This window comes from Labeo rohita, chromosome 25 (assembly GCF_022985175.1).
Source record: "Labeo rohita strain BAU-BD-2019 chromosome 25, IGBB_LRoh.1.0, whole genome shotgun sequence".
Classification (NCBI taxonomy): domain Eukaryota; kingdom Metazoa; phylum Chordata; class Actinopteri; order Cypriniformes; family Cyprinidae; genus Labeo; species Labeo rohita.
Genome location: NC_066893.1, coordinates 22,646,826 through 22,672,731, shown reverse-complemented (window position 1 = coordinate 22,672,731; position 25,906 = coordinate 22,646,826). Strand labels below are relative to the sequence as shown.

The 25,906-nt window shown below is 34.1% G+C and overlaps 1 protein-coding gene across 4 annotated transcripts in view; it reads left to right on the top strand.

The window, feature by feature from the left end:
• The window catches only part of lingo1a (leucine rich repeat and Ig domain containing 1a), a 107,848-nt gene that overhangs the window by 67,710 nt on the left and 14,232 nt on the right, over positions 1-25,906 (top strand). Inside the window, exons 1-2 of one of the 4 annotated variants that reach the window (XM_051099218.1) lie at positions 8,010-8,331; positions 15,237-15,322. The exons of 2 other annotated variants lie outside the window; for them this stretch is intronic. In XM_051099218.1, coding sequence (XP_050955175.1) covers positions 15,254-15,322 — 69 coding nt within the window. In that variant the 5' untranslated portion in view covers positions 8,010-8,331; positions 15,237-15,253. Of the gene's footprint in view, positions 1-8,009; positions 8,332-15,236; positions 15,323-25,906 lie in introns of those variants that run through there. One more of the 4 variants, XM_051099221.1, reaches the window with a different exon arrangement.

Genomic DNA, 25,906 nt, shown 5'->3' with positions numbered 1-25,906 from the left:
CTATACTGTTTAGTTTGTACGATTTCAATACTGTGGCTTTTTATTACTATAATATTTCAGTACTTTACACTCCCAATACAATAAAATGTATTTACTCTAAGATATCTGTACTGCTGGATGTCTATGAAGTAAGATTCCAGTACTTTTCACTCTTAATACTATAAAATTTCAGTGCAGCAGAGTTAAATATTAAATTACTTCAGTACTGTTGTGTTTTAATAACTGTAATATGTCAGTACAGTCAAAATATAAAATGTCACAGTTTAGCACAGTTTTAGTTTTGTATAATTGCAGCACTGTGATTATTACTGTAATATTTCAGGATTTTACAATAGCAATGCTGGAAAAAAATGTCAATACTATATTGTTTTAGTGTTGTATGATTTCAGCACTGTTTTTTATTACTGTAATATTACAGCAATATATACAGTACAATTTATGTACTGCAAGATGTCAGTACTGTAGGGTTTTGATAAAGTAAGATTTCAGTACTTTACATTCTGTAAAATACCAGTGCAGCAGAGTTAAATATTCCGACTTCAGAACTGTAGTGTTTTAATAACTGTAATAGTTCAGTACTTTACAGTCAAACAATAAAATGTCAGTACTGTTCAGTTTTCAGTACTGTGGTTTTTTTTTTTAGTAGTGTAACATTTTAGTACTTTACAATAGAAATGTAAGACATCAGTACTGTAGGGATTCAGTGATGTAAGATTTCAGTGCTTTATATTTTTAATACTGTAAAATATCAGTGCAGCAGGGTTTAATAATGTATGACTTTAGTCTTTTTTGCTGTAGGGATTCATTATTGTAAGGTTTGAATGCAGGGCTTATTCCTCAAAGAATTGCTGCCTTTGATGTTTGGGTGAAAACGTGTTTCATGAAGTGTAAAATCTCTTCTGAGAGAGAATCTGAATATTATGCATGTACGTGGGCAGGCAGTGAGTACTGATTATGTAAACCCTAAAAATGACCTCATAACCCTCAGTCAAAGGTTACAAGGCGTGTGTTCTTCTGTTGGATTTACCGAAATAATTCACTGTAGTGGCGAGACTCGGAGTTAGGCAGCATGTGTTGTAAGACTGAGAAATATCTGGTTTTGAGACCAAGAGCATGTAATTTCTTTAATATTGATAGTTTTAATCATTAAAAGGTCTGGAGGCAGGATTTGAACTGGATTCTCTGGACACGAAACTCTGTATAGTATGTTCTATAGCCTGGCTCGTGCCCATAGAGACAGAGGAAAAACAGGTCAGTCCAAAACTGGTTCAAGGGGTTTTTCCATTCAGTGACTACATTTATAAAACAATTTTTTACTGTTTTCCCTCTTTCCTATATTATCTGTGTTTTAATTAGCTAAGTAAATGAATTCAATTAAGTTAATCTATCGGCTGTTCTGTTCATGTCTGTGCATTGTGTTTTGGGGGAGTGGCCACTGTGTTTGGGCTGTGGCTATTGGTTCTTTCACCTGCATGTATAATTAAGTAGGTTGTAAATAGGAATGGGAACTTGTAAGGACTATAAATAGTTGTTGGTAGTTTTAAAAGGTTATAGTTGGGTTTATTGGGTTGGGTACTATTTTGCATTAAATTATGATGTTTAATTTACATTAAAGCACATTCTTGCTTAATATAAACATGAGTAGATGTGGTTGGATTTACTTGCGTCAGTCATTATAAATGAAAAATAATTATTTTTACTAATAATATATTTCTGAAATGTGTATTCACTTTAAAAGAAAATCAAAACTCTATTTTTATAGTATATCTTCACGTTTTCTCATGAACCGGTGATTGTAAAATTAGATGCTGGTAATCCTGACAGTCCTTGACTCGCTGTGTGTGCGTGTGATCTGAGTCAGTGTGGGCAGATATGATTGTTACCAGCATAGCAAGAGAATACAGAACAAGAGAATGAGATTTTGTTGGTTCCAGATGAGATGAGTGCTGTGCTGGAAACATCTTTTAAAGTAGCTATTGCTGTCTCTGCACTGCAGCCTGCGGCTGGGAAATGCCATCAGTAATACAAAGAGAAATATCTCAACATAGTGTATTGTGTGTGAGCCCAGCTAAAGTGATCCGAGCCATTTCTTTCTGCTCCCTTCCCCTCGCTTCTTTGATATGACAAGCTCAAATCTGATTGGCAGCTTCCGAAACGTCTTGGAGTCAGTTTGTGCAGGTTTTTGTACTAGTCCATCTGGAAAAAGTCATGTCATTCATGCAGTGCAAGGTTGATAAAATGAGAACTATTAAGAAAGACCCATTTGTTTTTCTAAATTTGCTTGGTTAGTTGCATGAAATCATTAAAAGATAATCAGAATTTATTTAGAGATGCTTAGTAGATATTAACCAAATCTGTCCACAAGAATAACTATACATTGTGCTTTGTCTTGTTGTAAATAAAACAACAGATTATTAAAGTATGTTTTACTTTTAAAATTCATGTTTAATTCAAGGAGTTTCCATGAAATCAAAATTTTAGTATGAATATGTCAGCCTTAAGGTTATCTGTAAGCTAGTGTGCTTCAAAACAATGACAAAAATTTGCATTTACAAGATATAAGCATTTAAAACTTACAGTCTCTAACTTCCAATATGGATCAACAATTTTGATGACATCACCCTGCACTTCAGCTTCTCATCAATCTTTCTGTCCAATCAAATGCTCTCCAGAATCTGAAGCGTCCCACCCCCTACACTATAAACAGACGCTGAAGTTGCGGCTGAAATCGGTGACTTGTTTACAGAAATAGTATTTTCTGTACGTCAATGGCACATAATGCACTATACATGGGATAGGGAACGATTCAGACGACTTAAGGGTGAGTGATGTCTGGTTTCGCATTTTGCCACACCGTATACAGCCTGCTGATTTGGTCCAGAGACACAATAGCATGGAGTAGATCATACAGGTATGCAAGTTGGCACAGACCACAAAGCGTATGAGACACATTAGAATTCTACACAGAATGCTATTTTATAGATAATATGATATGGATGAGATTGTGGCTGTCATACACTGTCAAATTCAGCTTTACCCAGCTCAATGGCTCCAAGCTTATATATAAACGAAATGCTACTGGCTATTTAAAAAAGGGGGCAGGACTGCTGGATATGTCCCACTGTCTTCCTGTTTCAGCTGAAATTTTGTCAACACATATTGTTTCAAAACACGTCAGTGCACCTTTAACATTTCTTTGCAATTGTTTGTTAACTTTACTAGCATGTAAAGTTTATTAGCAAGTGAAAATAGTTTCAAGGCCTTTTTTTCACTGTAGAATTTTTTGTCAACGGACAGAAATTCTACAGTCTGTATGATGTGCATGTTTTATGCCTAACCATGAACCAACACTGCTGTTGTTATTATATACCAGCATGAGACTGCTGTGTGTGAAATATTTTTTATTATTTGTTTTAAATATATATAGCATTTTATTTATGTACAGCACACTGACGGCGTTCTATCTCACAATTCTGACTTTTCTTCTCAAAACTGTGAGATTAGATCTCACAATTCTGAAAAAATAACATCAGAATTGTGTTTGTATAACAATTTGGAGAAAAAAAAAGTCAGAATTGCATTATACAAACTCGCAAAATTTTATTTCTCAGAACTGTGAGAGATAAAGCCCATAAATATGACTTTAAAAAAAAAAAAAGATATAAACGTGCAATTCTGACTTTTTTTCTCAGAATTGCGTGATATAAACTCGCAATTGCGAAGTACAAAGTCAGAATTGCGAGACATGAACTCACACTTCTGAAAAATGAAGTCGCAATTCTGAGAACCTTTTCACTTTTTATTTCTCAGAATTGCGAGTTTATATCTCGCAATTCTGACTTTATAACTCGTAATTGCAAGTTATTAAGGCAGAATTGTGAGATATAAACTTGCAATTCTGAGAGCATATCAGTCTTATTTCCCCTCAAAATTGGTCTTTATAACTCACTTTATAACTCGCAATTGAAAATACAATTTATACTTGCAATTGAGTGTGTTTATATCATGCAATTCTGAGAAAAAATGTCAGAAGTGTGAGTTTGTATCAGCCAATTCTGAGGAAAAAGTCAAAGTGTAAGTTTGTATCACGCAATTCTGAGAAAAAGTCAGAAGTGTGAGTTTGTATCCTGCAATTCTGAGAAAACATGTCAGAATTGTAAAATAAAAAGTCACAATAACCTTTTTTTATTTTTAATTCAGTGGTCATTTTTATTTATTCAGTCATTTTTACTATTATATATACATACATACATTACATATACACATTTATTTTATTATTTGTGACCCTAGACCACAAAACCAGCCATAAGGGTTGATTTTTAATAAACAAGCTTTCCACTGATGCATGGTTTGTTAGGCCAAAATTTGGCTAAGATACAATTATTTGAAAATCTGGAATCTGAGGGTGCAAAAAAATCAAAATATTGAGAAAATTAAATTCTAAGCAATGCATATTACTAATCAAAAATTAGGTTTTGATATATTTACAAAATATCTTAATGGAACATGATCTTTACTTAATATAATGATTTTTGGCATAAAAGAAAAATCGATCATTTTGCTACAAATATTCCCGAGCTACTTGGTCCAGTGTCACATTTAAACATTAGATTTTGTATATTTTGCCTTCTTGGCTGCCTATTAATCAGCTATTTCAGAATATAGTGGCACGTACAACAAACTGTGGTTGATTTCTTGACATGTTGGTCAGATGGTCGATCGAATGAGTGATTCTTGGCCAGAATAGCTAATGCTGCCAGTCAAAAGTCTGGCTATGCCAGACCAGGCCAGAATAAGACACAATGTGGGCAATAATCAAAAATCTGTCTTTTTTATCAGTAGAAGCCATTAGTTTCTCCACTAAGAGAGTATTGTGTTGGATTGTGTGCGTCACTTTGACCTTTCTAGCCCTGGAAAGAGGCGAGACAGAGATGGAGAGAGTGCAAAAGAGCAGGATTATTTTGAACCCGAAAGCCGTTGTGTGTGCAGACGGAGTTTGTGTCACACTGGACTTGTAGATCATATCAAGTGTCGCTCAGACGTCAGATTAGGCCTAATATGCGTCTGCCCTCATCAAGACGTCCTGTGCCTTACAAACTACTCAGATTTGTCATGCTGTTCCAACATTAACTGTGAAATAAATCATGTGGTTTGGAAGATGCCATTCCGATGTTTGTTTTCTCTTCGCTGACGGCTCTATTCCTGTCGGTCTCATTTTCCCCAGTCACAAAGAATCAGCTAGAGAAACCAACACGAACATCCACCACCAAATGAGAGTAGAAATTGGCTTCGGCGAGTAAATAAAACAGTTGTACATGGTTTGAGTTGAATTTTGAAGAATGGTAGTTTAACCCTCTCTGAGTGATGTAAGGGTTTCAAATGAAAAACAGAAACCGTGTACTACAGAAAACATCTGTCGCAACTCGTTTGTCCTCTAGCCACTTTTACAACCGTGTACATTTGCCATCAGAAGTTTATCTAGGATTTTCGTTTTTAAACATTTAAGCCACTAAAATGAATATATTAGGAACAAACATCATGATTGGCTTCCTTCAAATAACATCACACAGTTTTAACAACTTTATGTGCTGTAAATTATGGCATTTGTCTCTTAAAAATTAACAAACTGAAACATAATGTATTTTATAATATGTCTATTTATATATATTGAATATACTATTACAGTATTTAGAAATTAGCTTTTACATTTTAAGGTTCCGTTTTTATTTTGGTTTGTTTTTGAAATTTTGTGATGTGCTTTCGTCATTTTTATTACTTTAAATCTTTCTGTTTAGTTTTAATTTGATTGTATTTCAGTTTTAGTTTTAGGTAATTTAGTACTTCAACAGTTAGTAGCCACATTTTTACATTTGGTTTTCAATATATTTTTATTTTATTTTGGGTTCAATTAATGAGCATGATTATAATAGTTTTGGCTAACACACACACATGCATTAAAACTAAAACTATTAAAAATCATATACCATATATATTAAATATATTAAAACATTTTATCTCAGACTTCTTTGATACAGATGTTACCATCTTATGACAGGGTATTCACTTAAAGAACTTCAGGCTTGTTAGCCATGAAACACATACACTCTCAGGTGTTAAGTGACTCCGATCCTGTAGGTTTAGTCTCTGCATAGCCGTGGCGTCTGCAGAAATCTCTCATAACTCATCTGTTAATGCAACCCAGTCGGAATAAGACCATCGATCCAGGCATACGTCTGTCTGGAAAATCTCCTGAACGCAGCTTTAATCTGATTTATCACGCGGAAAGGAGCTGAAAATCCTGGGCCGCCCATTTACTGAATGCAGTTATGGGTGCGCGTGATGTGCACTGACCCCTATGAATTTAAACAGACAGCTGTTATGTCATGGGAGGCCGTTTGTTTATGCTGCTCACAGCTATTGTGTTCAAACAGCTTCTTCAGGCAGATGCTTAAGGTGCCCGGAAAATGATTTTTTTTAGGCACCAGCAATCTGAGTGAGAGCAACAGCGCCCCCAGGACCTCATGTGCGGTACTGCAGTCAACAACAGCAAGAAAATAATTCTTCTGGATGTTTTCCTTAGGAAAAAAATGCTGTAGGTGGTACCATGAGGATGTCAGAAGGTAATACTGTAGTACTTTGATATTCATCATATAATTTATTCATTGTTTGATGTTCTTTATATTAAATAAGTGAAGTCACTCAATCGTTTAGAAAATTTTACCTCAGACTTTGACATTTGTGACCCTGGACCATAAAACCAGGGTATATTTGTAGCAATAGCCAACAACACATTGTTTGGGTCAGAATGGTCAATTTTTCTTTTATGCCAAAATTCATTAGGATATTAAGTAAAGATCATGTTCCATTAAGATATTTTTTAAATTTCCTACTGTAAACATATCAAAACTTAATTTTTGTAATGCATTAGTAATATGCATCGCTAAGAACTTCATTTAGACAACTTTTTTAAGGTGATTTTGCATTTTCAAAAAAGTCGGCCAAATATTGTCCCATCCTAACAAACCATACATCAAGCTTCTCTATTGCAGCTTATCTATTCAGCTTTCAGATGATGTATAAATCTCAATTTCAAAAGTTACCCGACTCGATTTGTGGTCCACATTTTACTTGACACTATCATTATTTTGACCATGTATGTATAAATAATAAAAAAAAAAAAATCTTCTTTTGTGTTCCACCAAAGAAAGTCAAACAAGATTGGAATGATTTGAGACTGATGGAAATGACAACCAAATTTTTATTTTTGAGTAAACTGTCAATCACACTGTATGTAAAGAGATTACTTATTGATCAAGTGTATGTAAACGTTGGAATTTGGCAGATTTGGTAGTGTTTTTGCTGACTACATATCTGTAGGCCTATAAATTATTTCTGAATCTTGTGCGGATCAAAACCAGTGATCAATATTTTTCTTGATATTGCTTCTCAGGAGTTTTTAAATTCACTGCTATTGCTTTTTAGTCATAAATATAGCAGCTCTGAAGAAAAGTTATGCGACTTAGATAAATACGGTACTGTTTGATTTCCACGTGGATTCTGGTGCTTGAACTGTGGTATTTCAAACTGTACTCTGGTATTACCATCATGGTATGTTTTCTGTAAGAATAAACGTTTAAGAACAAATGTAGATATCTCAGTTTGATCACATATGCAGCTCCCCTTAAAATATTTACCATGGAAACACACGAAATTCCCTCAAAATACCATGTAGTTACTAAAATTAAACTGAGGTAACTTAAAAATAACCGTTAGAAATGTTCCTGATGCAGTACTTACAGATATTTTGGCGGGAAATGTGGCTCTCGTGGTAAGCTGTTGTGAGGAAGAGACATATTTCTCTCAGTATTTGCGTTAGAGTCTCTCTAACACGCTCGTTTCGTCGCGGTTTATTTGTTTAGACATTTCGTCGACTGAATAAACGCGACTTGGAGAGGCGCGCGCGTTGATGTGTGTGTGCGCGCGCTCATGTGCGCGTGTGTGAGGTGCTCTCATTCGGCGCTGGGTGAGTCCAGACTGCAGACGGGGAGAAGAACCGAATCACTGCTGTGATTTTAATAGGACAGACGGAGGATAGCAGCAAATCTGTACGACTCCTTGAGCTCATCGATTAGCCGATGAGGAAGATGATGGTGGTTTCTGTGATCGTATGAAGAGAGTTTATATGTATGTTCCTATGAGGGATTGTCTGTGATCATATGGTTTCTCAGACACGGATATAAGCACTTTCAGCGGTGTTTGCGGACGGATCGTCGCGTTTTATAAGATGAACATATCCTCGTATGTATTATTGCAGCGGTACGGAATGATGCTGTAAGTTCACAACGCTTCTGATTTTAAGGCGTGTGCGCGCGTGTGTTTGTGTGACTGACTATATTATATATTTAACAGGAAATGCTGTGTGTGTGTATGTATCGTTCAAAATGAAAGTAATTAATAAATAAATATATATATATGCGTTTCACCTATGCATAGGTGATTTTATACTATATAATATTGTCATACCATCTCTTTTTACTGTTAAATATTTGGCAGACTTCTGTCAAGATCCCAGACAATTCAGCACATGCATTTGGGTCAGTCAGTGCTGTCTATGAAGCTCTCTTCTGGATTAATGATTTTGTAATGTAGTTATTGAAGAAACGACAAATGTTTCACCACACAGGGAGAAATCAGTTTGACGTTGTCAGAAATTGTGGGGTGCTCAGGGCAAAAAAAACTGCCTTTGAAAGTGGAAAAATATGCCCCTGTAATGATTTTTTTTTCTCCTGTAACCTGATTTGTGATATAATTTGATACAAGTTCCATTATGGCCTTCATATTGGCTTTGGTGGTTCCATTAAGATCCTTTAACACCTATGGAACCTTTCAGTCGCACAAAACGTTCTGTAGGTTATTAAAATTGTCATGAAATGAAGAAATAAAATGGTTCTTTTAAGAACTGTTCGCTTAAACATTCTTTGTGGAACCAATAAGTGGTTCTTCACTACGGGAAAAAAAAAACCTTTTGGAGTTTTAGTTTTTAAGAGTGTATTCTACCCTCATAAAGGTCCAAAAATGCCATTGGTCCTCATGGCCATTTTATTGTTTGGTACAGTCATGCTAGTGAAGATCCGTGCAGAAAGGCTTTAGAATGGTTGGACAAAGCTGTAGAATCATCATTCAAAAGGCTCTAGAATGAGCAGCTGTCTTTAATAAGTGCTGTGCCATTCAGTGAAGTTGATTTCTGAATTGATCTGATTTGGAGTTGAGGATTTGATGCCAGGTGCTGTGGTATCTCTGTCCACACAGAATATTAAATCAGTCTGGGCAATTTCAGCCCAGCTGGCTCGGGCTATATTGGGTTGTGTGTGTGTGGGTTATCCGTTATGTCTGCTGCTGTTGGATTAGTTCTTCATATAAATCTCACAGGAGCTAAAAGATTTCCCACAGAAATACTGGTCCAAATATCACTTCCTCAGCGTGAGCTATGAATTCAGGGCCCTTGTGAATAAACCTCGCGTACACATAAAACTTGGAACGGTGGGCTCGGAAGAGCACGCTCGCCATTTGTTACGCCCACGTGGGCATTTGTAAAAAGCAGGCTTGACGTGACAATGTGCTCTGCGTCGTGCAAACGTTTGACCCGGTGCATTTACTGTCTCCAATGGAGAAAAAAATAACGTGCGTTTCATTGTGATCGCTGGTTTTACAAATGTAATCAGCGTGATCGACGGCACTCGTGGTGCAATAAAGGCTCAGGCGGGGAAGGAATTCACTTTGTGTCAACAGAAATCACTTTCATTACTCCAGTGTGCAAATAATATGATGTACAAATAGGTCCGACCGATGTCATTTCGACAGGGCCTGGATGAATCTCTGATTCGTATATTTATTTGAAAGTAGCATTGATATCTGGCTTTAAACTCAAGCTGAGAGACTGGGTTTCTTGATTACCACGTTTGCAGCAAAATTGTGAGGTGATTTTAACTGTATAACCAACAAGGTGACCGTGTGTTATTTTTTTTATTCACTCCCAGGGTGCTGCAATCACTAGTCCTCAGGGAGTAAAGGGTCATTTACATGTAATACTTCACCTTTAAATGTAAATTCTGTCTTTGTTTACTCCCCTCAATGTCGTTTTAAACCCCTATGACTTTCTTTCATGGAATACAAAAGAACTGAAGCTTTCAAGCTTTGAAAGCATCGTAAAATGATCCTAAAATTGTTCAGTACAGTATTTGTGTGCTGTATCTAATTGATAAGTTATTCACTGACCATCTTCTTGTCAAATCAGTGATTCAGTGAGTCGACAAGAGAGCCAGATCTGTCCAGTTTGTGAATGAATCATTCATACTGTTTTGTGAACTGAATCAGGTGATTCCCTTGAAAGATTTGTTCAAAAGAATGAATGATTCATGAATCAGTGCTACTTCTGATAAACTGAGAATACAGTAATATAGTTCACAAGTTGTATGGATTACTTTTTAGAGTCTACCATAAAATAGTTTTGAAGAAATATAAAATAGGTTTTGGTAAATAAATATGAAATAATCTCAGGTATAATTAGTAGTAAATTATGAAAATAAAAAATTCGTTCTAAAGAATGAATCATTGATGAATCAGATTCAGTGCTACTTCTCATAAAATAAAACGATCGTAATATAATGCACAGGTTGTATGCACTACTTATAGAGTCAAACATTAAATATATTTTTGAAAAATAAATAAATATAAAATACGTTTAGGTGTGAATGTCAAACAAAATGCTTTTAAAATAATTAATCATTTAGGAATTAGTTTTTGTGATTCACTAAAAAGCTTTGTCTAAAATCAAATAGTTTTAAATGAATATAAAATAGGTTTTGATAAACAAATAGTAAATAATCTCAGGTATAATAATAAGTAAATTATGAAAATAAAAGATTCATTCTAAAGAATGAATCATTGATGAATCAGATCCAGTGCTACTTCTCGTAAACTAAAACGACTGTAATATGTGCACAAGTTGTATGTACTACTTACAGAGTCAAGCATTAAATATATTTTTAATAAGTAATTAAATAAATAAATAAATCTAAAATAATTTTATCATCACTGCTTCTCTTATTAACTTAAAAGACTTAAAAGTTATATGGACTGCTTATAGTCAAACATAAAACATTTGTTGATAAATAAATGTACATAAAAATTGTAGATTATAAAAAATAAAAATAATTCTGATTAAATAAGTATAATGACAGGTAAATAAGTAAACATTAAATATTTTTTGATAAATAAATAAATAATTTCAGGTGTGAATAACAAACAAAATGCTTTTAAAAAAATTGAATCAATCGTGAATTAAACTCAGCGATACTTATAAACTAAAAATATAATAATCAAGTGCACAAGTGTACTACTTTTATAGATGAATATAACATAGTTTTTCTTAAATAAACAGAACATAATTCTGGGTAAATTAATAAAATAAAATAGATAAAAAATATAATGTCAGGTAAATACATATAAAACAATTTCAAATAAAAGATTTGTTCTTTTGTTTATTTTTTGAAAAATAAATATAAATAATAATTATAAACAATAATAAATAAATATAAAAATAATTCTGATTAAATAGGTATAATGACAGGTAAATAAGTAAACATTATTTTTTGCAAAATAAATAAATCATTTCAGGTGTGAATAACAAACTAAATTGAATCATTGATGAATTAGACTCAGCGATACTTCTTATAAACTAAAAATATAATTAAGTGCACAAGTCGTTACTACTTTTATAGATTAATATAAAACATTTTTTGGTAAATAAATAAAAAATATAATGTCAGGTAAATAAATAAAAAAGAATTTCAAATAAACAAAAGATTTGTTCAAATAAAAGTAAATGATTCACAAATCACACTCAACGCTACTTTTCTTATGAACTGAAAAGATTCATTGTAATCTAGTGCACAAGTTGTATGGACTAGTACTGAGTCAAACAAAATATTTTTTGATAAATAATTAAACAAAAAATGATTTCAGGTAAAGAAATAAAAACAATTCTGAATAACAAACAGAATGCTTTTAAAATAATGAATCATTCATGAATCAGAGTCAGAACTACTTATAAACTGAACAAAAATGTAATTATGTGCACAGTTCTTTCAACTAACTCTCAACTAATTTCAACTAACGAAAGATTAGTTGAAATAAAAATGAATGATTCGCAAATCAGACTCAATGCTACTTATGAACTAAAAAGATTCATTGTAATCTAGTGCACAAGATGTATAGACTTTGTCTTTTAATTTTCCCTTTGTGTTGCACAGGAGAAAGAATTTCAAGTAGGGTTTTGAGTAAATAATGACAAAATTGTCATTTTGGGATGAACTTTCCTTTTTAAGTGAGTCTGTATAAATAAAAAAAATCGAAATATGTTTTATGCATTTAATTTGTGTCTGCAGATTTTGTTATTGTAATGTACACAAGTTTAAGTATGAAGCTTTCCAAATATCAGTGATTGATCTGCAATTATGCAAATGAGAGGGAGGGGCATGTAATATAATGCACAGGTTGTATGCACTACATATAGCGAAGGGGAGGAGTTTGCCCCATTGTGTCTTTTAGCTGACGACTTCCTGTTTCGCACACACACACACACATGCTCCTTTACCCCTGGCTCTATAAAGTCAAATCACTTACAGTCTCATTGTCAGAGCGAGAGAGAGAAATAGAGCAGCTTACCGCTAATCTTTAAATGAAATGCTTTTTGCCTAGGAGAAAAGCCCTACTGAATAACTATTATTTTATCCATTAGTTTTGCATTAGTTTGCTGAAATTTAAATCGCTGTCTGTTTAGCGAATAGTCAGGGACGGTGCGTCCAAATTAAATTATTTTGAAAATCAGGACTTTTGCCTGTGCACTTGTCAAAGGGAATACTCCTCTTTTGGTTGTTATGTTCGTGATGCTCTCCAGCAGATGTTTGATGCCGCAGCATCATATTACGCTTTAAAAAGACATTACGTGAGGTTTCCATAAAGCGACATGAAACTGCATTTATGTATGATACATGAACGCTGGATTCATGTTTTTATGATGACTTGAAGGATGTTCTGGAAATGAATTGGCAGTAACGAGCCAGCAGAGCTCATTAGTGTTGCAGGGAGAAGATGCTCTAGGCCTGCTGAGTAAATGTTAATCACAATGGAAGACTCTATGGGAACAACTCTGAAATGTCAGGTAGTCGTGCGGCAGAGCCTGGGTTGTGGGTGGCGCTCGTGTTGTGCTTGTGGTTTTTCGTCTGTCTGTGGGCGGCGCCTGTATTGTGACTGGGTGGTAGGATTTAGTCAATAGCAGAAATTTAGCTTTAGATTGATACCATAGGCAAAACACATGCCTCAGACAACAAGGTGAAACTGAAAATTATTTTATTAATTTTATTAACAGCACATTTGTAATTTTGATGTAATTTTTTTATTTAAAAATATTCTACTTTATTTTTAATAAATAAATAATAATAATAATTAGTAGTAGTAGTAGTAGTAGTAGTAGTAGTATTACAAATGAAGATTCCAAAATAAAAAATGGTTATCTGTTTTGAGCCTTTATTTTTAACATGGGAGAAAAAAATATATTATAAATGACTATAAATAGATTATTTATTTATTTAATAGCAAAGCTAAATGTTGTTTTTGAAACTTTCATGTTTAAAGAAGTACATGATCACATTTATTTTAATAAATAAATAAATGCACAAAATAATAATCGAAATAGAATACAGTAATAAAAATAATGATAATTATTATTAATAATAACAATTATCATTATTAATTATTGTTATTGTAAATAAATAAAAGATAAGCTGAACAAAAGCTGTAACAAAGCTGAAATTTAGAGATTTAAAAATAGATACATTTATCTAATTTAAATGTATATTTAGATTTTTTACTAAAATTATTTAAATAATAATTATTATTATTACAAATCAAAATAGGTGATCTATTTCGAGCCTTTATTCTTATTTTTGACATTTATAACAATAAATATAACAAAAAATTTTGTTTTCGGAATTTTGATTTTTAAAGATGTACATGATCACATTTATTTTAATAAAATTTAATAATTGTTGATTTAATAATTAAATCAACAAAATAATAATTAAAGTAGAATATACAAAAATACTAATCTATATTATTATTATTATTATTGTTAATTATTATCATTATTGTTAATAAATAAATAAAAATAAACAAAAAAGCTGAAGTTTGATTTTTAAATTTGATTAAAAAAATATATATATTTATTTAATGCATGTACATGTGTGTGTGTGTATAATATAAAATGTATTATTATTTTAGATTCTTATTAAAATGACTATTTAAATAATAATCTAATTACATTATTATTATTATTATTATTATTATTATTATTATTACAAATTAAAATTTCCAAAATCTAAATTTATCATCTGTTCTGAGCCTTTGTTGTTATTTTTAATTTATTATAAATGGCTATAAATAGATTATTAATAAAAATAATAATAATAATAATAATGTTATTGTTGTTGTTGTTTTAAAAATAGCAAAGCTAAATTTTGTTTTCAGAATTTAGATTTTTAAAGATGCACATTATCAAATTAATTTTAATAAATACATAAATTGTCAAAATACTAATCAAAATAGAATACAACAACAACATTTAAAAAATCAAAGCTGAAGTTTGATTTTTGACATTTTGATTTAAAAAATGTATATCATCATATGTATTGAAATTAAATAAATTAAAATCAATTAATTATTAATTTAAAAAGTGTATGTGTGTAAATACATATACAATTTTGTATTATTTTAGATTTAATATTAAAATTATTATGTAAATAATAATTAAATAATCAATCAAAATATAATAATAATAATAATGATTATTATTATTATTATTATTATTATAACAAATCAAAATTGGTGATCTGTTTTGAGCAGAAAAAATTAGATTATAAACAACATAAGGTTAAATACAGACTTTTAATTTCCAGATGTACATGTAGCGTAATGCAGTTTGACTAAAATGTTTTCCCAAAATGATTAGGGAAGTATTTGGATGTGCCGTTGGTCTGCATGTTGGCGATTCATTTAATCTGTACATGTGACATATTTCGCGTTAACTGCCACTATCGTCACATTCTGAAATGCACAAATCAATTTTGAGTGTGGGCGGAGCTTGTATTGTAACAACGATTCTTGTTTTGTTGCTGCAGGAAGTTTTGAATTGTAAATGTGGGCGGTGCTTGTATTCTGGCCGTGGGCGGAGCTTCTGTTAACATGGAGATCTGAGGCAGAGAGTGTGAGTACTTCTCAAATAGCCACAGCCTGTTAATGTATTTTCAAGTGTGCGTGTGTCCTTGTGTTGGAAACCAGATTGCAATGTGTGTGCGTGTGTGTAATCAGTATTCTTCTCAGGCCTGTAGATCGATGGAAGCTCAGCAGCTGGTTTTGCTTGCTGAATGAGATGGCAACACCCATCAGGTTTGTGCGTGTACATGTAGGTGTGTGAGTGTACAACATAGCGTGTAAGTCTACGTGTGTTTGCGTGTGTATCTTCGAGGCGATTGGCGTTAGTGATCTGAGTTCAGAGTGGTTATAAATTCTTCAGGACAGCGGAGTCGTGCAGTGATGCTCAATGGCGGTGCTGCTTAAAGCTCAGATTAAGGTGTGTGTGTGTTTGTGTGTGTGTTAAAGAGGCTGAGGTAAGCATTCCCAGGCTAACGCTTTCTTTAATTGGATTTGTTTATTCATCAGCAGTCTTGCTGGATTACTGCGCGAGGTAAATATGCCGATAGCACCAGCAGTTAGCCTAGATCCACACTCGAGCATCAGTTCAGATAATTCAGGTTTCCAGAACTTCAAATGAGGAGGTGTATCAGAGCTGTCTTAAAGGGGCCATACTCGACTTTTTTGTAGCCACTTCAAGCTAAGCTCTGCCTTAAAAATGTTTCTGCCACATTCTAGTATACATCACTGTTCAAAAGTTTGGAGTCAGTGAGATTTATTTAATTTTTTTTAATCTTTTAGGCGTTTATTTATTTGATCAAAAATACAGTAAATCATTCTAATATGCTGATTTGCAGCCAAAACATTTCTGATTATTAAGTTATTCATTATTATATTTTTTAGGATTCTTGTATAAATAAAAAGTTAAAATAATAGCGTAGTATACAGTAGTACACATACCACAACATAATACTGTAAATTCTGTCTTTACTGCCATTTTTGATCATTTCAATGCATCATTGCTGAAGAAAAATAATAATTAAACTTTTGAATGATATCGTAAGTATGTGGAGGAATGTGTGTCTTTGGGTAATTTTTCTACAATTTTTATATATATATATATATATATATATATATATATATATATAATTATAATTAATTATTATTATTATTATTATTTCTTTTTTTTTTTTTTTTTACAAAAATTTGCATTCGTAATTTATCTGAATTTTCATTACTATTCTACATTTTAGTCAAAAGTTTTGTCTTTTAATAAATATAATTTCATTAAATTTTAATTAATATTTATTCAATAATTCATCATGTTCATTCATTTCAGTCACTGAAATAATGAAACCAAATATTCATATTTTATATAATAATTCTTATATAGTTAATTGATTTTATTGTTTTATTGTTAATTTAAAATGATCATATATTTTTCTTTTAAAGAAATTGTTATTTTTAACATGACAGAAGAAAAATTATAAATTACTATAAATAGATTATTATTATTATTATATTAAAGATAAGCTGAATTTTGTTTTCTGAATTTTTATTTTTAAAGAAGTATATTATCAAATTGTATTTTAATAAATAAATATATATTAATATATTATTATATTATATTAATATAAATATATAATAATATATTATTATTATTACTACTACTATTATTATTATTTAAAAATATCAAAGCTGAAGTTAATTTAGACATTTTTATTTAAAAATTATCATATTTATTTCAATAAATAAAAATATAATCAATATATGATCAAATTAAAAATGTGTGTATATCTGTTTTAGTATTTTATTATTATTTGAAATATATATATATATATTTTATCTTTTTAAGAAATTGCTAATGCTCCATATCTTTGCCAACAGTATGCTTTAATTAAAATCTTTATTTTTTAATAATTTTACTCTACGAGGTCATCGGATGCCCATTTTCCACAAGTTGATATGATTCTTTAGGGTTTTAATGAAAAGTCTATAACATGCTTTGCTTAAAATTCCTCAATGGTAGGGTAAAACCACCCTTTTATCTTGTCAAAATCAGCTCTGTTCACAGCAAACTGTTTTGTTGCGTGCCCCTTTAAATGCTAATGAGCTGTGCTCACCCCGCCCCCTCTCTCGGAACCTGCTAACTAGCACATTATTAGGAAAGGCGATTTGCAAAAATTCATAAAAGAACCTTATGCTTCTTCAATTAAACAAAAAAGGCTTTTAGAAACTTTTTTTCCAGTATTTTATTTTTTTTTCTTTCCAAATATGGTCTACATACTATATATCATAATGGTAAAACATGCCCATTGCATTGTGGGATGGTGTAATGTCAACCTATGCAGAAGCCTATAAGGTATGTAAGTGTGTGTTTTGTGGTTCTGTAGGATTGATTTACGTCGTTGAATCTCCTCTGAATCATTCAGATCAATCGCCAGCAACTAAAATAGAAAGCGAGCCGAGGTTTGTGTTCTAAAGAGAGGAAAAGTGCGTTGTAGAGGCGGTGAAGTTACAGAGGTCACGTGATCTCAGCCAAGGGTTCACGTTTCAGGAGACGATGAGTGTGCGGCGTTCAGCAGACGCCTGGAGACAGAACACAATTCATGAGCCTGAGCTGGAGAGACAGAAAACTGTTGGTGAAAACTGAGCTAAGTGTGTGTGTGTGTGTGTGTGATCCCTGGAAGCCAGTGTTAAAGAGGAAGGAGGGGTGTGGTTGTGCTCCATTTCCAGATAGATAGAGAGGGGATGACACAGCTAACAGCACAGACAGGAAGCTTGTTGATGGATGACGGACTGATATCAAGAGTCTTTCCATATTATAGATGAATGCAGAGTTCAATTTCCACTACACAAATTCCCTGATGGATTCGCAGGAAGACGATCGGCTCTATGAATCCGCATCCCTGCTGGAACAAACCCGGGTCACACCAGCTTAAACGGACGGTCTGGGTTCGACTAAGCCGTAACGATTCAGAAAGGCACCTTTGAGTCAAAAAAGAAAAATATTGGCCGTCAGATTCAATCTGTATATTCGTGTACGCTACTGCACAAATGTTCTGTCTCCATTAAGTCACAAAAACCTTTCATTATATTTTTATGTATAACCATGAAACTGCTGTGGTAGAGCTGCTTATATAATGTTACATCCAATATTTCAACTTAAAAGAATACCAAGAAAAGGCGTGTTTCGTTGGCTCAAACTCATAAAAAATGAAGGCAGAAGTTCATCCATCTCAAAAAAGTAGTCCTCCACCTCCAAGACGATTTAGAGAACTTCATAGATCAAATAATAACAGGTTTTTACTGAATAATTCATGCAAGTGCTGTAACAAAAATTTAAGCTGCACATTTATGCAAAGCATTTGCTCTGTTTACTTCCATTTTTAAGAGTGTCACTGCAAATTTTGCTAAGAAAAAAATCCATTTTCAGTCCAAAAGCTGTCATTTGTGCCTTTTGAACCTTGGACGTTCCTTTAAGGGAATATTCTGTATTCAGTACGAGTGAAGTTGAGTCATTCGCATTTGTTAGTATAATGTTGATTGTTAAAGGGTTGGTTTACCCAAAAATGAAAATTCTATCATTAATTACTCAACCTCATGTTGTTCCAAAACGACCTTCGTTCATCTTTGGAACATGAATTAAAGGAGAAGTCCACTTCCAGAACATAAATTTGCAGATAATGTACTCACCCCCTTGCCATCCAAGATGTTCATGTCTTTCTTTCTTCAGTCGGAAAGAAATTGTGTTTTTTGAGGAAAACATATTTTCTCCATATAATGGACTGATATGTTGCCCCGAGTTTAAACTTCCAAAATGCAGTTTAAATGCGGCTTCAAACAATCCCAAATGCAGTTGTAAAAGATCCCGACTGAGGAAGAAGGGTTTTATCCAGCAAAATGATCAGTTATTTTCATTAAAAACATACAATTTATATACTTTTTAATCTCAAATGCTTGTCTTGTCTTGCTTTGCCTGAACTCTGTGTATTCTGGTTCAAGACAGTTAGGGTATGTCGAAAAACTCCAATCGTGTTTTCTCCCTCAACTTCAAAAATCATTTTAAAATCATCCTGCATCGCTGCAGAAGTACCAACACAATCTTAGCAAAGTGAACATGCAAAGAAGATCAAACACCTTTAACAAAAAAGGTAAAACAGCGATATAGGATGATTTTGAAGTTGAAGGAGAAAATACGATCGGAGTTTTTCGACATACCCAAACTGTCTTGAACTATAGTAGATAACTATAGTAGAAAAAAAAAGGGGCCTGTCCAAATTTACCCAAAATCCTATAAAGCCTAAAGGAAAATTCAAAACTTAAAGAGGTCATCGCATGCCCATTTTCCACAAGTTGATATGATTCTTTAGGGTCTTAATGAAAAGTCTATAATATACTTTGGTTAAAAATTCTCAATGGTTGTGTAAAACAACACCCTTTTTACCGAAATGAGCTCTGCCAAAATCACCTCATTCTGGTCGAGGCTGCTTTAAATACAAATGAGCTCTGCTCGCCCCGCCCCTCTCTTCTCTCTGTGGAGTGACAAGCCTGTTTACTTTAGCCGCATTTAGCCGCGTTTAGCCTCTAAACTTGCTAACTAGCTGGATCATGAATGATTCGTGCGGACATAGACGGATATATGTAGATCGGGAGGCACATTCCCTTCACAAACAAACGTAATCTACTGCATCTTCAGCAGCTCAGATGTCGGGAGTAAATGACGACCACTACGTTCATTATTACATCCAGCAACACAACACCTCAGTTGCTCAATTCTTGTCTAACTTACATCCCTGCTCCAGCATCGAAACAATGAGGGTCGACTGTTACAGCTGATCTGAGGTAAAACGCTCATGTCAATCAACTATCGTGGGAGCGGCCTCTGTGGGTGTGACGCAACAACGACAGGCATCTGAGAATGGCTTGATTTGAAAAGGGGGATATTATTTTTACAGATTAATTAAAAACCACTGCATGGATTTTATCATTATAGGGTAGATTTGTACATACACTGCCAACATGTTTTAACAACATGTAAAAGTGAACTTAGCATCCGATGACCCCTTTAACAAAACCTGCTGAGCACATGCGACAGGTGATTCTAAACAAGCATGCAAAGTTTTAAGGGGATCGGACTACAGCTGGTGCTATGACAGCCATAATCTTTCAAAAAACATATTTCTATGGTAAATTACCTGGATTTGCCAAAAATGCTTTTTTAAATCATTAATTTAGGTGTTTACGTGCTTGCTAAATAATGTCTTTTTTCATATGTGCTTAAATGCCTTAAAGTGCTTGAACCCTTTGCCTTTTTTTGTAAACGGTTTGACTTTCTTTGCACGTTCACTTACGTTACACGTGACCTTTCCAATATAATGTGGGAAGTTGAGTTAAAAAGTATACATACTTTTTTTTTTGTTTTTTGAAAATGACTGAACGTTTTGCTAGATAAGACCCTTATTTCTCGGTTGGGATCATGTAGAGCCATTTGAAGCTGTATTGAAACTGAATTTGGACCTTCAGCCCATTGATTCCCTTTAAAGTCCACTATATGAAGAAAAATCCTAAAATGTTTTCCTCAAAAACCTTTTTCTGAAGAAAGAAAGACATGAACATCTTGGATGACATGAGGGTGAGTAAATTATCAGGTAATTTTCATTTTGGAAGTGAACTTCTCCTTTAAAATAGCCCATGTGAAATAATCTTAACCAAGACCGGGTGAAACCAGGCTTGTATTCCAGATATATACCTTAAATGACCAGCTGGAAACCATGTAAAACCAGCAGCCAATTCAGGCTAGTTTCAGCTGTGATTGTCTGGCGTTTCAGCGAATGTCGGTCAATGCTGATCAATACTGTTGATGGGCATCAAGGCATTAATGTGTTCTGACTAAAATGCTTGAACCGGCGGCGAAAAAGAGGAGTTGTTTCAGAGCTACTGAAAGAGTGTCAAATCTAAACACCTTGCAACGAATGTGTCATTTCGCACATTTGTGTTGGTGTTTCGGACGTGTCTGAGTCTGTCCCTGTCGTTAGTGATGCAGGTCTGACTGTATTTCATCTAAATCAGAGCTGAGTGAATCAGGCGGTACAGCTTGAATTTAAAAGAGCTCTTTAAAATGACACTCTATAATGAGTCGCTCTGACAAGAAACACACAGTTATTAAAGAAAATTGCGAGTGTGTGTGTGTGTGTGGATGAAGAGCCTGGGCACAAAACTAAATCAATATCTGTGTCTATGTTTTATATGTCAAAGTTTATAGAATAGATCTTTAAAGCTAAATGACTTTTGGATACAGCTATGCAGTGTATAAATGTACTACATTATGCATTACATTGTAGGCAGTGTACAAGATACAAAACCATACAATAGACCTAATTCATAAGCAAATTGGTGCGGAAATTGTTTGTGAAACTATTTCTGTTAGGAATGATTTGCACAGAAAGGTGGTTTATAAAAGAGAATCACTGTGTAATTTATTATACAAGTACAGACAGTTTGTAAATACTTTTCAGTCAAGTTTTCTCTTGATCACAATTTAATAAAAGTTTTCTCACGATCTCGACACAATCGTTTTCTCGTTATCACAACTTAAATTTCTTGTGCTCTTTATATAACGATTGTTGTTTTCTTGCTATCACGACCTAATTTTCTCATGATCTCAATAATATTCTTGTAAAAACAATTTTCTCATGATTTGACATAACGACCATTTTCTCGTTATCACGACTTAACAACAGTTGTTTTGTCATTATCACAAAATAATTTTCTTGTGATCTTGACAAAACGACCATTTCTTCATTATCACAACTTAATTTTCTTTAACATGACGATAGTTGTTTTCTCGTTATCACAACTAAATTTTCTCGCAGTCTCACAAAAGTTGTTTTCTCATTAAAACAGCTTAATTTGCTCGTGATCTCGAAGTAATGGAAGTTGTTTTCTCATTGTCATGACTTAATTTTCTTGTGATCGCGACATTACAAAAGTTGTTTTCTCGTTAAAAAGGCTTAATTTTCTCATGATCTCGACCTAACAACAGTTGTTTTCTCGTTATCACAACAAAATTGTCTTGTGATCTCAACCTAACAAAAGTTGTTTTCTCGTTATCACAACTAAATTGTCTTGTGATCTCAACCTAACAAAAGTTTTCTCGTTATCACAACTAAATTGTCTTGTGATCTCAACCTAACAAAAGTTGTTTTCTCGTTACCACGACAAAATTTTCTCATGATCTCGACATAACGAAAGTTGTTTTCTCATTATCACAACTAAATTTTCTTGTGATCTCAACCTAACGAAAGTTGTTTTCTCGTTATCCTGACTAAATTTTCTCGTGATCTCGACATAACGAAAGTTTTCTCGTTATCACAACTTAATTTCCTTGTGATCTTGACATAACAAAAGTTGTTTTAAAATTATTGATTTTTAAAACAGTGCAAATACAGTGCATTTACAATCCCTTATCCTGGGTTAATATGTTCATTGTGTTCACATTTAGCTAATTCTGACAACTTAACATGCTAGCTTTGCTGGCTTCTATTTAGACATTAACATAGCCACTATGTTAAAAACCAGCATGAAGTGGTAGCTGGACAAGCTAATTACCAGCTAGCGTGTTCCAGAACATCTACCTGGATTTTTCAGCAGGGAACAAACTGACAGCAGGGACTGAAAATGATTCATTCAACTTTAACAGGTTATGTACTTGAAGTTACATAACACATACGTAAAGAATAAAATGCCGTCTGTTGAAGCATATTCTGAGAAACAGCAGCGGTGTAAAAGGACACCAACGATCACCTCGTTTTAGGTTCGGCATTAAAGTAACACCTGTCTGTGAAAACATATGCGCTCCTTCCTTTTTAGCAAAATAAATTTCTCTCGCACTCCGAATAAATGAAAAGAGAGACGCTTTGGGGAACAGTGAATGAGTCATGAGATTGACTGAACCCAGAAACCCACACACACTCAGACGCTATAGGATAGTTTCCTAGTGTGTATTAAGTATTATACAACATTATTCATCACTCTGTGTCTTTTAAGGTCAACCCAGATCAGTTTGTGCATAACGATGAGGAAAAAGCAAAGATATCTGGTCAGTACAATCATTAGAATGATTTCTGAAGGATCATGTGACACTGCAGACTAGAGTAATGGTGCTGAAAATTCGGTTTTGCATCACAGGAATAAATTAGATTTTAAAAAATATCCAAACAGATAATTTTAAATTGGCAATTGCCAAAAAATTGTGTGTGATGTGAAAACTGCATCACTGCCGATCAGAGGGCTCTGAAGAGGTCAAGTGGTGTCAGTCAGGGGGTCTTTGTATGCTCCAGTTAAAAAGCGAAACCTGCTCTGTGAATTTGCCCATGATGCCTCGGACTGACAGCCCCTCATCTCAGAGTCTTAATGTCTCTGTTTGGCAGATGCAATGCAAACAATCAATTTCCCAGCGTGCATTTTTGCATCACATCTCCAGGCTTCCTCTACCCGCATGCAGAGCGTGATTACCGGTTCAAAATGCAATTTCATCCCTGTATAGACTTGATCAGTTGTAATTTGAGGTTTCTGCAGCTATTGGCTCTCTCGCTATGAATCTAAAACACATTTTCTCTGACAAATTGAAACAATTTCACCAAAGTTTGAGAATAAAATCATAGCCAAGGCAAGGTATGCCTGAGACAATATAAAAGGCACAGTTCACCCATAAATTAAAATGTTGTAATCATTTACATTTTGGAGCTTGACAGCCACTAGCTTTGTTATATGGAAAATAAAGCAGCTTTATGTCCCATGAAAGAAATAAAATAGTTTGAGTGAGAGTATGGAAGCCAGTTTTTGTCATAAGGAGTAAAAAATAAAACAGGTACCTGAAATAAAGTTTTTCTATTGTGTGATATTACTTAAAAATAATATTTGAATAAACTATTAATGAGAAATACATTTGACTGTACAATAGTAATATATTTTTGTCATAAATTTTACTTTTGATCAACAACTACTAAATGAATACCATGAATGAAAAAGGAATAAAGTGCATAAGATGCATAAAATGCAAGTGATTATGTTGAGTGTTGCTATTTCAGAGCTACGTTATCTAGAAAGATAAACTGTTGCTACTCTGAAACAAATAAGGTGAAGGACCTTATTATGCATCAAACAAATACGTGTAAGATTTTATATCGACTGCAATCAGCTATATAATACCTAATGAAAGGTTATATACTGATAACATACAACAATGCCAAGGTCTCTGGAAGAGTTTTGGAAGTGATATTTACATTCGCTGTGGTTAAGTGAGCAGTCCGGTGGTGGCGACGACTTCCACTGATTGCGCTGGTGGCAGTACAGTGGGCGAAGGAGCAGGAATCCGTTTCGACAGCCTTGAACATGAAGCGCTGTAGGATGCTGATCTCCTGAAGCACCAAAGGGTCCTAAGATGTGGAACACGCAGATGTGGCCCTGGAGTAGGTGCTGAAGGTCCTTAGCTTGGAACACACAAGCAAAAGTACCCAAAGTGAAGGTTTGCTCACCTTAACCTTGTTGCAAATCTCTGTGTGTCTTCTGCCTCTCCGGGCTAGAGGCTCAGAACTTGGTCAATCCGCTTTGTCTCTCTAGGATGGAGACTCAGGATGCTGCATCTGTTGTTGTCTTGCTGGACGAAGACTCTGAACGTAGAGTATCTCTTTCCTCGCAGGCAGGAGGCTCAGAACGTGGTCGTATCTGTTGCTGCCTCAAAAGCTGGAGACTTGGACTTGGTATCTGTTGTTGTCTCACAGTTGCGGGTCGCAGACTCAAAACTGGTGTAGCTGTTATTGCCCCTCCCCTTGTGGGACTCAGACTCAGTACTGAGGTTGATCTTCTGTCGTCTCACTGGATGGGAGACTCAGAACTTTGTTGCTCTGTTTGTGTCCCTTGGACATGCCGGAGACTCAGAATGATATGTTTCTGTTACACTCTCTTCCCTCGCAGGTAGCAGACTCAGAACTGGTTGTCTCTGTTCCTGCCTTCCCTGTAACAGGCCGCAGACTCAGAACGGAGGTTGTCCTGTTTGTGTCTTTTCCTTCACAGGTAGCAGCAGGTAGTATGTTGGCGTTTCTGCTATTGTCTCACCCCCGCAGGGCTCAGACTCAGAACTTGTTGATCTGTTAGTGTCTCTTCCTTCGCCGGACTCAGACTCAGAATGTTGTTGTTCTGTTACAGTCCTTTCCTTGACGGGCGGCAGATTTAGAACGAAGGTTGTCCTGTTTGTGTCTTTTCCTTCACAGGACTCAGACTCAGAACAAGTGTCTTTTGGAAGGGTGCCTTTATCCCTTTCTGATGAGGAGGAGATTGCAATTTGGCGCTTCTCCATTTCCGTCCATTGGCTTTTTCCATCAGAGTCAGGGGACACATGGTTGCCCACCCTTCTTTCCTCCTGTGGAATTTATTTGCATAGTCCAAACGAAGTTAGAAAAGTGTCACTAAAGTTTTACTGATGCATTTCTCACTTTCCAAACCTTAACCAGAATACATTTGACAATTTTACGAACGCATTAAGTCCAAACATGATGGGAGAAGATTGAGCTGTCATGCATTCATTTATTTGTCCATTAACAGCTGAGTTTGTGTAAGATGTCACTAGGATTACTTATTTCTCTGAATAAGTATA